Source organism: Kogia breviceps, chromosome 14, assembly GCF_026419965.1.
Source record: "Kogia breviceps isolate mKogBre1 chromosome 14, mKogBre1 haplotype 1, whole genome shotgun sequence".
Classification (NCBI taxonomy): Eukaryota; Metazoa; Chordata; class Mammalia; order Artiodactyla; family Physeteridae; genus Kogia; species Kogia breviceps.
Window position 1 is genome coordinate 62,058,192 of NC_081323.1, and position 15,343 is coordinate 62,073,534.

At 54.4% G+C, this 15,343-nt stretch overlaps 1 protein-coding gene across 1 annotated transcript; it reads right to left on the reverse strand.

The window, feature by feature from the left end:
* Positions 1 to 9,801: 9,801 nt before the first annotated feature.
* Positions 9,802 to 11,595, reverse strand: SOCS1 (suppressor of cytokine signaling 1). The gene is made up of 2 exons (XM_059036879.2): positions 11,487 to 11,595; positions 9,802 to 10,913 (listed from the first exon to the last, which is right to left on the reverse strand). Exon 2 carries the CDS (start codon positions 10,861 to 10,863, stop codon positions 10,216 to 10,218), a length of 648 nt encoding a protein of 215 aa, XP_058892862.1. The 5' UTR covers positions 10,864 to 10,913; positions 11,487 to 11,595; the 3' UTR covers positions 9,802 to 10,215.
* Between the last annotated feature and the right edge of the window lie 3,748 nt (positions 11,596 to 15,343).

Genomic DNA, 15,343 nt, shown 5'->3' on the forward strand with positions numbered 1-15,343 from the left:
GTTGCAAAAGGCAGAAACATAACTCAGACAAACATAAGCAAAAAAGGAAACGTGTGTAACAGGTAAGTCCAGAGGTGGATTTCAGGCATGGCTGGATGTAGGGGCTCCCACAATGCATCAGGGCTCTGTCTTGTGCTCCTTCTCTTCCACTCTTTTGACCCAGTGGGCACAATGGCTGCCAGCAGGCCTCAGTTTAGAGGAATGAGTTCCTGTTCCAGCAAAAAAGTCCCAGGAGGGTCTCTGACTGGTCAAGCTTAGGTCATGTGCCTTCCCTGAACTGGGGCATGGGGGACTCTGGCTGGGTCTGGTCCACATCCACCTGTGGCCAGAGCACTGTGACCGACAGCCCCTTCAGGACCTTACAGAATGATGTGGGGTAGTTCCCTGAGAGCAAAGCTCCAGCTCGCAATACACCCTATGTGGATGCTGCTCTCCAGCCACTGAGCCTTTGTACTTGCTGTCCCCTCCACCTCTTTCGAATGTGGGGAAAGAGACTGTCAGGTCAGGTTCGTATTGTGAGGGCCCAGATGCCTCATGTAGAGGAAGGAGGGGCCACTTTGGAATCCCACAAACCTGGATGTGAATCCCTGCTCTGCCCCAGCAGGCTGTGTGACCTAGGCAAGTCACTTTACCTCTCTGAGCCTTATTTTTTCTCCTAACCATGTCTCTCTACAGAGTGGTGCTGAGGATTTAAGTGAGGTGTGCAGGACTCCAGGGCCTGGGGCAGAGGGCATGCTCCAGTGAGACAGCAATGGTAAGGATCTGGGATGCTACTTGGGGCTCAGTTAAGAGAGGCTAGGCACATGGGCTGCATTCGGATCTCCACTCTAGCCGTGAGGTCTTGGGCAAATAAATCACCACACTTCTCTGAGCCTTAGTTTCTTCTCCTGCAAAAGCCAGAGAAACATGCCTACTTCAGTGGCAGTTATACAGATTATGGGAGATAACATAGGTCACTTTGCATATGCTGTTCCCTCTGCCTGAGATGCCCTTCCCCACCTTGGCTGCCCAGATGAATTGGAGCCTCACCTGACTCCACATCTCCCACCCTCCTCCCCATGAGTCTTAAGCTAATTAGCTATTCTTTTCTTGGTGCCCCCCCAACAACCCTCCAGCCACCTGGGGCCTGGTTCAGGTGACACGGAGACCCTGTGTAAGTCCTTTTTCTCCTAACTCTCTGAATGGCTCAGATTCATCTGTTCCCTTGTACCTGGCACACAGGAAGCATGAATAAACATTTGTGGGATGAATGCATGACTCCCAAGCTTTCTGGAGGGGTCCCCCCAACTCCAGCACAGGCCTTTGGTCCCATCTCTTCTGGGAGCATGGCACCCACGAGGGGAGGGGGCCCTTGGGTGAGGGAGGGAGTCCAGGCTGCATCTGGTAGCCCAGGCAGCTGATTTCTAAGAAACCACTGAGGGACACGAAGGCTGGGCAAAGCTCAGGATGGCTTTTACTTTCAGTTTTCTGGGACTGGAGCAGAGTAGGTGCCCAAGGTTCTTGGTTGGGAGGGGAGGGTGTTGCAGGCAAGGCTTTGTCAAATGTCAAGGACACAGCCACCACTTCAGGACATGGACCAGGCCTGGAGCCCAGAGAGGTCCTGCCCGGCCCCATCCACAGCCATGAGGGTAGGATCAGGGGCCGCTGGGGGTAACAGCCTGCCACCTGGCCCAGCCACCAGTACTTCCTCTTTATTCACTTGCCCTTTATTTTGTACATGATTTGGATTATTTATTCTTTCACCCACTCATTCATTGATTCATTCATTCATGCACTCATTCACTTACTCACCCATCCATCCACAAGTCCTTTCTCTCATTCCTAGGCCCTCTCTCTATTTTCTCTTTCCTTCCTATTTTCCCTTCTCATCTTTCCTCTTCTCTCCCCTCCTCTCCTCTTCCCCCTCCCCGCCTCCCCATCTCTGCCTCTTACTCCCTCTCTCTGCCTGTCTCCATCTCTTTCTTCCCCCCTTTCTCTGACTCACTTGCCCTTTTTTTCCTGGGGGAGGAGTTGGCTGAGCTGGGCTTTGAAGGTTGAGGAGGAGTTTGCCAAGTGACGAGCAACCATGGGAAACATTAAAGACTTTCCCTGGGTTGCTCAAAAGGCCAAAGGAATGATGAGAAATTGGGGATGATGGAAGCAGATGAGGAAAGTGAAGGGAACGGTGAGGGACTAGACATGCACGGTGGGACCAGGCAGTGAAGGCCCTCAGATCCCATGGGAAAGTGGTCATATTTTAGTATCTAGCAGTTGGGAGCCGCTAGAATGCTCCGGGGTCATCTAGCTTGGTTCAAATACTGCTTCTACTTCTTTTATCAGCTGTGAGATCATAGACAAGGAACTCAACCTCTCCTGGACTAGGTTGCCTTGTCTGTGAAGTGAGACAATAATGGTACCTCTTTAGAAAGGGCTAGATAAAAGGGAGCCAACAGCTCATTTGCAGTGGGAGTGAAGGGGTGTATGTGACCAGGGGTGTGAGGTGATCAAATTGGTAATTTAGATGATCATACCCAACTGCCTCTAGTGCCTGCAAAGGGGCCTAAGCCCACATCTCTGGTCCTCAGTTTCCCCATCTCCAATCCAGTGAAGGGGAGGCCACTTTAAGGCTCAAGCCTGCATTCCTTGCCCCACTCCCACGCCCTGCCCACTTGGCTGGGGGAGCCCGCCAGGACCCCTCCTGCCTGGACCTGAGGTAGTTTCACTTTGACCCACCTTCCAGAAACTGTGGCCCTTCCTGTCACCAGGTTAGTACAGAGGGGACTTGGCAAAAGATCAGATAAACAGCACAGAAGAGCCCCAGGCTGGCCACACTGGGCTTTCATTTTCAGTGTCCCAAACTGGAGACAGCGTTGGGGGGGGGGGCTGGGCCCCCGATATAGGGCCCACCCTGCCCTGCCAATATCATGCCTCTTATTGAGCACGTACTCTGTGCTTATAATCACTTCCTTTCAATCCCATGTACACTGTGAGATCCAGATGCTTACCCCATTTCACAGGTGAGGAAACTGAGGCTCAGAGTCAGTGCCCACGACACACAGCTGGCAGCCACGTTGGGCAGTGTTTCCAGGTATGGGATGGGTGCCCTGAAGGGTCCCCGGATGATGGTTTTTGGTGGGACCCAGGGACATTTTGATAAAGCATTGAGCTGCCATGAAACAGAGATTTCAGATTTTCCCCTTAAGGCAAGGAGACAGTCTCATATGGCTGCTACTATGTGTTAAACACCTTTCTGACACTTGACACGTGCCTCCCTGTCTCTCTCTCTCTCTCCCTCCCTCCCTACCTCCCTCCCTCTCAACCGAACACAAAGCAGACCTTCTCTCAGAGCAGAGCAAGACACCAATCTCTAGCTGGAACTTACTAACATTGTTTGAATTTCACTGCGTTTTTTTAAGGGTTACCTCTTTGTGGCAGGTGATTCTGGCTTTCCGTGTATAGTAATTCTATGTTTCCCTTTGAATAAAACTTACTTAAGGAAACCAAGTTACTTGATTTGGAGAATATAATTGAATAACATCACAGCTGGAACTTGAATAGAACTGGCAAAAATCATAAATGTGTATCTCCAGCGTCTAACGGTTTGGAAAACTCAGTTTAAAGCTTAAAATGAGGGAATGGCTGTAAAATCGGGCTGCCTGTGTTGGAACCCTCTAGGTTCTGCCACCTAGCTGCTATGTGACCCTGGGCACTTTATTTAACCTCTTTGTGCCTCAGTTTCCTCCTCTGCAAAATGAGTATAATAACCATAATAGTACCTGTTTCATATGGTTCTTGTGAGGGTTAAATGAGATACAATGCATGAATTATCAATACATAGACCAATGCCTACTGTCTAGTGAGCATTTGACATGGACGAGCTGGTAGCCACTGCTGTTCGTAGCAAATGGCAAGTTGGGAATGGAACCAGGTCTGTCTGTCTTCATGGCTGTGCTGATTCAAATACATCTGTGCAGCCCGTGTGATGCAAGATAGTAATAATTATTACAGTTCCTATATTGGGGTGGTGATCCATTTTATAGTTATATAAATCATATATAAATCATCATCCACTTATAGTAAATCATTTGATCCTCATGACCCTTCTGAAGCAAGGCAAAGTGGGTCTAATTGAGTCTAATTCTTGTTTTATAGATAAGGCCACTACAGTCACACTGTTAACAGTCAGGACTCAAACCCAGGGCCTGGGTCCCAGCTCTTCCTGCTCCTCTGTGCTGCCTCCCATACTGAAATGTTGGTGGGGAGGGGCCCTCCAAGGTGGACTTACCCAGGACTTGCCCCCTCCTCTCCATCCTGCCTCTGCATACCCCTCCCGGCTGCACCCAGGTGTGAGGGGTACAGAAGGGAGTATGTCATCACACAGGCCCCTGCAGGTCCCCAGGTGGGGCCAGCCCTGACCAGCACCCTCCTGGCTCTGTTCTTGCCCATCCTCATTTGCATTCATGCAAATTCAAGCGCCTGGAGTCAAACTCTGGCTTTGCCATTTACACATTAGGGGGGGCAATTCCTTCACCTTTCTGAGCCCATCTCCCAGGATGCAACCTAGGTGAAGTATTAGCACCCATTAGGTGCTCAGTAATTGGCATTGTTTTTAAATAGCAGCAATGCAAGAATCAAGAAGCAGAGAGGCAGTCCCAATTATTGGATACCTATCACGTGTTAAGCACCTTACAGGTACCCTCTTACTTAATTTCGTCCATGGGGTGGGTACAGTGATTAATCTCATTTCCAGGTGAGGAAAATGGGGTTCGGGATCTGAGGGCTCTGTGAGTTGGGGCAGCAGGGTTCGGTGCGGACTGGGATGCGGTGGAAGAGCTTTTGGGTTTCTTAAGACTAGAGGGGGCGGGGAGGGCCCGCTATTACGGCCTTGATCCGACCGTCCTTTCTGGGCGGGTGGCGGGGTGGGGGTTGGGGGGGCGTGGGGTCTTCCAAGTGGGCAGCACGCACAGGGCGGCGTTAGGACCACGCGGAGGCCAGAGGGGCCAGGTATCCCGCGGCGGCTCGGAGAGGCCTTGGGGAGCCGAACGCGGCCCGAACAGAGCCGAGCATTGCCGAGGCCCGCCTCCGACAGATACTAGCTCGCGTCCGGTGGGATCCGTGGCAGCGGCAGGTGAGGGCGGCGTGGTGACGTCATCAGCGCGCGGCACGTGGCGGCCTGGGAGCTCCGTCCGGAGCCCATGGGCTAAGGCGCTTGTACCTGTATGAGCCCTTCACCTTGAAACTGCTGGAGGCGCGGGAACAGCATGTGCAAAGGTCCGGTGGCGGGAAGAAGTGAGGTGAGTGCTGAGGCCAGACGCGTGGGCAGGGACACCCTGCCGCCTCATGGGCCCTCGTGGAAAGTGGGCCTTCTCCTGAGCGTGGCAGGGAGCCACTGGAGGACTGGGGCTTGGAGATGCGCGACCTCACATGGAGTGTGTGGTTTTGGTGGGGTGGGAGGGAGGGTAGGGGGTTGTATTGGGGCCAAACAACCTGTGTAGATCGTGGAACCTGTTTCCTCTGTCGGCTGTCTGAGGGCCAGGACCAGGTGGGAGGGGCAGTTGAGCACCCACCTTGGGCACTACTGTTCCGCTGTGAATTTGCTTTGTTAAAGACTGCACTCCTCTCTGTAAGGGACCTTGAGACCACCTAGAATCAGGCCAGGTGCATGTTATTCCCTAGAAGCCTTGCCCTGGGGAGTCTCTGGATGACGGTAGTAGACACCAGGTGAGGGGGATGCAAAGCAAGCCTCCAGGTGGCCGCACCCACCCTGTGTCAGGCCCAATCCATCTACTTTCAGGTCCTGTGTGTCCTTCCTCAAAGTTGAGGCCAGCTCCGCCCTACAGAGGTGAGCAATGCTCCAAAAAGCCCCTCACTGGCGTCTGGGGGGCTATGCCCTGGGGCTTTGTTCAGATCTAGGCTTGGGGTCTGATAATAAATGGGGTTTCTGACTGATGCCGGCCCCAGGGCTGGCCACGCCAGGCCTGGCCCATACTTGGTCTCAGCATTGGACCAGGTAGGTCCTGTGGCTGTCCCTGCCTCTTTGTGGCCTGACTGGCTTAAGCTGAGGGGTTGAGGGGTCTGACCAAGAATGACACCCCCCACCCCAATCCCCAAATACACACATAACAAGGCAAGAAGCCTAAGACCTTCTCCGCAAGCCTCCCTGCCTTGGTGCACTTCTACCTAGGAGTCAGAGGATCTGGTCACAACACAGATTAGACCAGGTCATGCCCAGGCTCCCCATTACACTTCAAATCCACACTCTCCTCACTAGTGGCTCTGCCCACTGTCCACCCATCCCCCCTCATCTCCTGCCACTGGCCTTCACTCCATCATCTCGCCTCCAGCTCAGCCAGCGACTGGGATGGGCTGAACTTGTTCCCAGCTGATGGCTTTGCACTTGCTGTTCCTTCTGCCCAGAACGCCTGCCTCCCAGGCTGGCGCTGACCTGTCATCCCAGGCACAATTTCAGTGTCACCTTAGAGGAGGCTTCCTGACCTTTCTTTCTAAAATAGCCCCACCCACTGTCCAACCACCTTGTTGAGTTTCCATCTGAGTACTGTCACTCCTTGGTTTGTTCTCGTGCCTTTAGTTTCATATTTAGTTACTGTCTGAGGCCCTGAATGTGAACTCCACGAGAGCAGGGCTGGACTCCCTCGATTTTGTCCATTCCTGTAACCTTTGGGCTTAGAGTAATGCCTGGAACGTAGTTGGTGTTCAGTGAACCTTTGTTATATGAACCTCATTATCATTTATTGAATACCACATCATTCAGAGATATACTGCCAGGCTCTGGGCTAAATGCCTTATGTGCATCACCTCAGGAAGAGGCTCAGCTCTCTACTTCCTGACTGGGGGACAGTAACAGTTCTACTCATAAAGTTGGGAGGATCCGGCAGGCTGAGGTGAGGCCTGGGAATATGCATCTTCACAGGGTTCCTCCCTCTTGCCTCCTCCACTCTTGAGGAAGCCAATTGCCTTGAGAGTGGGGTGGACCTGGTGCAAGTCTTGGCTATCACTGTTGAGCTGTGTGACCCTGAGTAAGTGACTATACTTCTCTGAGCCCCCGTTTCCTCATCTCTAAAACGGGGAGCAGCATCCCCAGCTCTGGAATGGCTTTGATGCAGGTCAGAGGTTGTTCCCACACTGGCACGCAGTCCCCACCGTTCTAAAGAGCTGCCCCTTTTCCATCCTGTTTGCCCTCCACTGCCCAGCTCAGCCGCTCCTAGGCCCCCAGCCCCCACACCAACCCTCCTCTCACTTTTTATTCTTGTAAATTGACATCAGCACTGCTGAATCATGAAGCTGAGGTTTGAAAGAACCTGTACCATGGGGAAGCCACACAGCGTGCGCTGTCCCCCTCCCCGCCCTCCTGTTCTGCAGTGTGTCTGCACTGGTGTATGCCGGAGATGTCACTCAGGACCTGGAGTGCAGCTCCTGGGGGGCTTCTAGGTCACTTTAGGTCACAGTATGTGTGTTAATATAGCTTGTTTTTTTTTTTTGGCTGTGTTGGGTCTTTGTTGCTGCACGTGGGCTTTCTCTAGTTGCGGCGAGCGGGGGCTACTCTTCGTTGCAGTGTGTGGGCTTCTCATTGTGGTGGCTTCTCTTGTTGGGGGAGCACGGGCTCTAGGAGCACGGGCTTCAGTAGTTGTGGCATGCGGGCTCAGTAGTTGTGGCTTGCAGGCTCAGTAGTTGTGGCATGTTGGCTTAGTTGCTCTGTGGCATGTGGAGTCTTCCTGGACCAGGGCTTGAACCCGGGTCCCTTGCATTGGCAGGCGGATTCTTAACCACTGCACCACCAGGGAAGTCCGGTATAGCTTTTTTAAAAATGACTCACAAAGAGAAGGGGCCTGCTCTGGGAAGTGTGATTAGTGGAGCTTTAGTCTTAGCTGTTTTGCTAAGGGGAATGGGTTTGTGTATGAGTTTGTATAATAAGATGTGATATTTAAGTTTTTGAAAGGAGGAAAAGACCCTGGAAATACTGTAAACTAACTGCAATTCGTCCCTCTTTAGATGAGGACCTGTTTCCTCGTCTGCAAAATGGGGATGTTAATAGTACCTAAATCCTAAGGCTCGGGTGAAGGTTGAATGCTTAACATAGGTAACTAGGTGCTCGGAATGGTACCTGCCCAGTGATGCTATATATAAATGTTAGCAGCAGCTACTGTTATTATTACTGCAACCATTAGGCCCTTGTGGGAGGCTGTGTTGCCTAGTGGTACCCAGCCTCTGAAGCAGTACTAAGTTTGAAAATCTGGCTCCACCACTTGCTGTATGCCCTACTTTGCCTCTCTGAGCCTCAGTTTTCCCATCTGTAAAATGGGGGAAAGGTTGCTAACTCACAGGCTGGCTGTGTGGCTTAAACAAGGTAGCACAGGGCCCAGCATACAGTAAGAGCTCATTAAGTGTTTGCCGTATGCATAAGCACTGCTTTCTTGGGTTTCTCCCGGCACTGCCCAAGCTGAGTAGGAGACAGGAAAGTCAGAAGAAGGACAGGAGTTGGTCCACACAGTAGAGAACAAAGGGTAGGGAGATGGTTCAAAGAAGAAAAAGCAATGATTCCTTGGAGGCACACAGACATCACCTCCTTTCCTCCCACCCTACCTCATTAAAGGATGATATTGCCAAAGCTCTCTGAGATACTAAATCTCTCCTGGTCATTCTTAACCTTGAGGTCTGGAACCTATTTAATCCCTAAGACAAACCTGGGCTGCTCCAGCTCTCCAACTATCAAGTTAATTTTATGCTGCACTTTCAAGTCTGAAAGGTATTATTAAATATTAGGACACTCCATTATAAGCATGTCCAAGGCTGCAGAGGGCCATTCTGACTTCTAAAAATGTGTCTACAAAGCCGTTTAACCCTAAACCTGAAAATGACTCGATTCACTGGGTGCAGCAACACAGCCCTGAGTGGCCAGCAGACCGGCCACAGATACAAGGAGTAGCCATAAAACCCGTTTCCTGGGCACTCTCTGGTGATGCTGGCCGGCCCAAGCTCCAGAAAACATCACCTCCTCCATCCCCTTTGCATCAGTGCCCACTGCTGAGGGTTACAGCAAAGCACCTCTTCCAGCAAGCCCATTTTAGAGGTAGTCGCTGAGGCCCCGAGAGGTAAAGGGAATTGCCCAAAGCTGCCAGCAGGGCCCTTCTGACACCACAGACCGTCTTTCTGGCTCCAAGTTGTGTGTTCACCAAAAAGTACACACGACAGAACAGCGTGGGAAGAAGGAAGTTCAGATCCAACCCTGCATCCCCATCCCATCTAAAATACGCTTTCCTATATGCTGAGTTTCAGAATGTGCCACGCCTCCTTCCAAAAACTCAACAAGTGTCCACCCCCACCCTCTTCCTGGAAAAAGTTGTGGTCATAGAATGAAAGAAGTTTCCTCTCTGTCATCCATTCAGATTTCTGGGAGGACAGCCAAAAAAGGCCCCAGTATCTTCTCTGACACAAGAATGGCCACAGGCAAATTTACCCCACCTCAGTTTTCTCTTCTGTAAAATGGGGATAAGAGCCTTGCTTCATAGGGTTGTCTTTATAGATTAAGTAAATTTAAGCATGTAAAGCACAGAATAGGGCCTGGCACACATTAAGTGCTCAAACATGAGCTGCCATTTTACACACAATACCAAAACTAGACCAACGGTTCGTCTACCCCTAAGAGCTGACGGTGGAGCCATGCAGGGTTCCCAGCCACAGAACACGGGCCACACACCATCTTCGGCCACACGGGTCAGTCTTAGGAACCTGGACCCACTCAGAACCATGGAAAACCTTTGCCCAAGCACACGCTCTAGAAACCTTTTTTCTTAAAAAAAAAAAAACTTTCATAATAAAGTTTATTACCTAAACTGGTGGTAAAAAATATAAAATAGGATTCTGCACAGCAGAAAAATAAAGCCAGAGACCCTCCCCCAACCCCTGGTTTGTGCAAAGATACTGGGTATATGTAAACATGAAGAGGTAGGAGGTACGAGTTCAGGTCCTGGCCCCAGATACAATTAAGTTAAGCTGCTATGACAACCAGGGGGACCCAGAGGGAGCACCGGGAGGGGGCACCCCCACAAGAGGTGGGGAGGGGTCTGTGGCCTTGTCTCCAACCCAGGGCAGAAGGCGCCTCACCCCCTACACCCTCTCCCTCCAATCCAGGCGGGGAGGGCACCCCACGTGGTTCCACGGAAATAATAATAATAGAAAATAATAAGGCGCCCCAGTTAATGCTGCGTGTGCGGCCGGTCAGATCTGGAAGGGGAAGGAGCTCAAGTAGTCCCGGAGGACGGGGTTGAGGGGGATGCGCGCCAGGTTCTCGCGGCCCACGGTGGCCACAATGCGCTGGCGGCACAGCTCCTGAAGCGGCCTCACGCGGCGCTGGCGCAGCGGGGCCCCCAGCATGCGGGGCGGCGCCGCCACGTAGTGCTCCAGCAGCTCGAAGAGGCAGTCGAAGCTCTCGCGGCTGCCGTCCAGGTGGAAGCGGCCGGCCTGGAAGTGCACGCGGATGCTCGTGGGGCCCGAGGCCATCTTCACGCTGAGGGCGAAGAAGCAGTTCCGCTGGCGGCTGTCGCGCACCAGAAAGGTGCCCACGGGCTCGGCGCGCAGCCGCTCGTGCGCTCCGTGCACGCTCAGGGGTCCCCAGTAGAAGCCGCAGGCGTCCAGGAGCGCGCTGGCCCGGGTGATGCGCCGGTACTCGGCGTGCGAGCGGAACGTGCGGAAGTGCGTGTCGCCCGGGGTCGGAGCCGGAGCAGCCGGGCAGGGCCGCAGACGCGCCGGGACCGCGGGAGAGGAGGAGGAAGAAGAGGAGGAGGAGGAGGAAGGCTCTGGCCGCCGTCGGGGCTCTGCTGCCGTGGAGATTGCATTGTCGGCTGCCACCTGGTTGTGTGCTACCATCCTACACGCGGGGCCAGCCGGAGGGGTGGGCCATAGCGTCCGGGGGTGCGCTGATGGGGGAGACAGGCTGTGAGCAGGGAGTCTGGGTGGGGCTGGGCAGGTGAGGGCCCGCGAGGCAACTTGGGAGGGGTGGGGCTCTGGGTGAGCCGCTCCTAAAGGGCCGAGGGCTCAAGACCAAGTCCGCGCGGCCCTTTGAGCCTCAGTGGGCTCATCTAGAAAATGGGCTTCCCCGCTCGCGGAGCACTTCAAGGCGGGTGGGTGCTCGGTGGAGCGGAGTGCAGCCCCCGAGTCGCTCCGAGTTTGGGTGCAAGAAGGGGGCGTGGAGAGGTGCCGGGGAGAAGCCTGCCCCGATTCCGGCCAACCGGCCCTCGGCTCACCGCCCCGCGACCGCCGCCTCCTGGCCAGGCCTGGAATTGGCGCCTTGTCCGGACAAATTGGGCAAAGGCAGGAGAAAAGCTGCGCTGCGGGCATCCCACGCGCGGGGTCTGCCAGGGTGGGGCCAAAGGGGGCCAGGAGCGTGGCGGCCACGACCCTACCACGCAGCCCCGAGGCCGCCAGACACCCGGCTGTCCTGTGCTTTCCTCCCCTCTCCCTCTCGCTTCCTAGCCCAGTGCCCCGCTCACCTGGCGGCGGGGCGCGGGGCGCCGCAAGCGGGGCGGCTAGGGTCTCCGGGGCGGCTCTCGCGCATACTCCAGGGCCAGGAGCCGTGCAGCTGCCACGGCCGCAGCTCTGTCTGCTGCGCGCCCGCCCCTCCACCAGTCTTTTAAACGGGCTTGGGGGCGTGGTCGGTATAGGCTCCTCCCCCATCGACCCCACCCCCTTACAGGCCCGCCCTTCCGCGCCACTTTCGGTTTCTTTTTCTGCGCGCCGCGGAGGCCATGCGGGCTCGACCTTTTCTGCAAATCAGGGAGCCCTACCCGGGGAAGCCCCCCGCCCTGACCTAGCCTTCCATCTGTCCTAGGACCCCCCCCTGTCAAGGTCTCTAGCAGCACCTCTGAACCTCCTGGGCAGTTCTCAGACGCCCCCTTCGGAACTGGCGGCCCTACTTTGCCCCCACGTACCTTCGGTCGCAGATTTCTGCAGGCAAGCCCTTTAGGATACTCTGGACTAACCGTGACACACCCCTCTTCCCCTCCAGGTGTCTCAGTACCCATCTCTGGTAGAGCTGTACCCTCTACTCCGGAGCCAGACACCTCCACCCGACCCTGGGGTCCCACCTCGGACCCCTCGGGACTGCTCCCTCCACTGCCCTGCCCACGTAGTCTCGGAGCCTCTAGATGGCCGCCTCCGCACTCCTCCCTGCCTGTCGCTGTCCCTGGTCTTGGCGTGGGCTTCCGAGGAAGCGGCGGCCTGACCACAGGCTTCGGAGGAACCTTTGGCGGTGCGGGAGGGGTGCCTCGGCTGCGAGCCCAGTTCCTCGGAAACCGGGTGAGGCCCGGCAAGGTACCGGCGGCCTTGGCCAGCCCTCCCTACTGCACGACAGCTGGAGAAACTGAGGCCCAGTGGTTGGCAGAGGGGGAGCTCCAAAAGAGGCACGCCCTCCTCGCTTTTATTTTGGGGAGAGGAAGGCGCATCTGGACACCCCTAAATGCACTTGGGAGCCCAGTGAAAAGATAGTTCGTTTTCAGATGTGATAATTCCAAAAACCTACTTTGAGTTTCTCTGGCCAGCCCCTCCTCTCCCCTGACTTCTACCTTACAGATTCGCCCCCACACTCACACCTCCGCCTTGGAATGATGGGGTATCAGCTACGATTTGTACATTTGTGTGTGATCCTCTCTGTCGTGGAAAGGCACGGAGAAGGTGCCTGGCTGGTACATGTATTTTTTAATGAAAGAAAGAACAAATGAGCTTGGGGGCTGGTGGGTAGCCTGTCTCACAGTCTGGGAGGGGTCCCGGGGAAGACGCCAGGCTTGGCAGGGACTGGCCTCACGCTGGCATACACTGCCCTCTACAGGCAGCTCTCAGGCTGCAGCCCAGGTAGCTCCTCTGCTTGGAGCCCTGGCTGGAGCCAGGTCCTCCTGCCCGCCTCCCTGGTGATTTCCTTCCCTGGCCCTAGGTAGATCCCAGGACCCCCGTGTTTCCTCGTAAACACAAAGGGGTGGCCCAGAACCAGCCTTGCTTAGGACCCCATTGTCTCCATTAATTCGTGTTGGCAGCAGCTGGTGTTGGTCATTGATGTGGTTGTCTTGGGGTGTGTGTGTGTGTGTGTGTGTGTGAGAGTGTGTGAGAGAGAGCACGCTTATACACTTGTGTGCAAGGGAGTGAGAAGGTGTGTGTGTGTGTGTGTTAGAGAGAGAACACGCTTATGCACTTGTGTGCAAGGGAGTGAGAAGGTGCAGAGCCATACATGTGTCAGTGGCCAGGTGCTGTGGTCATTCTGGAGCACCTGCGGGGGGGGGGGGGCTGCCCTGTGGTAGGTGACAATATAAAGTATTGGACTTTGGACCCAATCTATCTGGTTTCCAATTCCAGTTTTGCAACTCTCTGTCCCTAACTCTCTGTCCCTGTGACCTTGAACATGTAGTTAACTCCCTTGCCTGGTTTCTTCCTCTATGAAAGACGTAATAATATCTCCCTCATAGCATGGGGATTAAATGAGTGATTATGGGTCAAATGCTTAGACCAGTCCCTAGTGTATAATAAGCATTCAGTAGGTGTTTGCTGTTGCTGCTATTGTTTATCAATGGCTGTCAGTGGCTGTGACAGCAAAATGGAGACTGCAGACACGTGGCTTCATTTCAGAAGTTCTAGCCCAAGGAAAGCAGGCCATAGAAGGCATGGGTGGAGTAGAAGGAGGTAAACCAGGCCTCTAGGTGCTGGCTGTGGGGAGGCATAGCACCTCCTTCTCACTTGAGCTGGAGGCGGGTGGTCCAGGCTCAGAGAAGGCGGCCGGGCTGGGCTGGCTCCTGCATGACTTGTCTTCCTGCCAGCATGTCTCCTTGGCAGGCCTCTGGGCAGAGGGAGATTTATAAATAGCTGATGGCCCATATGCCCCCCCACCCCCCACTGACAGACCAGATGGCTACTTGGGAGAGCACCGGGCACCGGCGCCTCCTCCTCTCGGCCCCCTACTTGCTGCCACATGCCCACCCATCCCCCTGGACCCCCCCTCCTTCATTTCATTTGCTGATACCTGTGGTGTATTGGCCTAAACTGACTGGGTGTTAAATGCTTTACAGTCCGTAGACCATTGGATTGACACAACAATCCAATCTGCCCATTTTACAGATAGGGAAACTGAGGGGGGGGAGTCACTTGCCCAGGGGCACACAACTCAGAAGGGGCAAGGCGGAGCTTCATACCCAGGGTGTCAGACCCCAAACCTTTAACACTTATCTACTGTGCTGTAAACTCCCTCCCCACCTACTCCCCCCACCCACCCCCCACCCTAACCAGATTACTGGTGATCTCAAATCCCGGTCTGTCTTCTGGAAAAAACAGTAGATGCCAAAGAAATCAGATTCATTTGCAACCTGAGCCTGCTTGGGGAGGAGTGAGGACTGTTCTGCCGACTTTCCTCTTTATAAGCTTGTGGAGGCCCCAGGTCTTGCCAGCCAAGCCTCTGTCTCCCACTTTGTGGCTTTGGGCCGTTCTGAGTCTTGGTTTCCTTGCCTGTACAGTGGGGCTCATCCTCTACCCTGAGCAGATCCTGGTTGTGCAAGCCATAGTGAGTGAGGCAGGCACAAGTTGCCGAGCACACATGGGCTCTCCTCACCACCAATAGTGACAGTTACTACAGCTTTGGTTTCATTTTCCGAAGTCCTGAGTTCAAAACAAACCGAATCCAGATGCAAAAGTGAAAAAAAGAAATACACTGATTGACAAGCATTTTTCTCCTGGGCTGTTCTCACTGGAAGACTGGCAGTAGACTCGCAGGAAGCTAGGCCACGTGGGAGCCCTGAGGAGCTCAGACTCCACAGCTGTGGAGACCATAGGCAAGCAACTTGCCCTCTCTGGGCCTCACTTGCCCCAGCTGCAAAATGAGCTTTGGAGGTTTTGTGCCTCACAGAGCAGCATGGAAGCAAAGCCCAAAGCAAAGGACCAGGTACAGAGAAAGTGCTTAGCACAAGTGACTTCTTGTCACAGGGCAGTTGGGTCAGCCCTACGTCCACAGCTTGCTGGGTCACAGCCAGACCTGTCGGCTGGTTCTCCTCCCCCCACCCCCACCCTCAGCAGCCCTGGCTGCCCCAGAAGTGAAGGGCCCAGCCAGCAGCTGGGGGGAGTCAAGATATTGGCCCTCGGAGCTCAGTTTTTCAGTTTCTCTTTCTAGCTTTGGCAAAGTCCTGCTGGGAAAAGCAGCCCCTGATCAGGTCGTGTAATCTTGAAGCTGCCCTCTGCCCCAGTGCTCATCAGCCTTTCTTTACAGCCATGATTCCCATGGGAGTCTGTGCCTCTGGGGAGCCTCGAGCTGTGGGGCTTCGAGCAGGGGTCCCCAACCCCCGGGCCACTGATGGCCTGTTAGAAACTGGGCTGCACG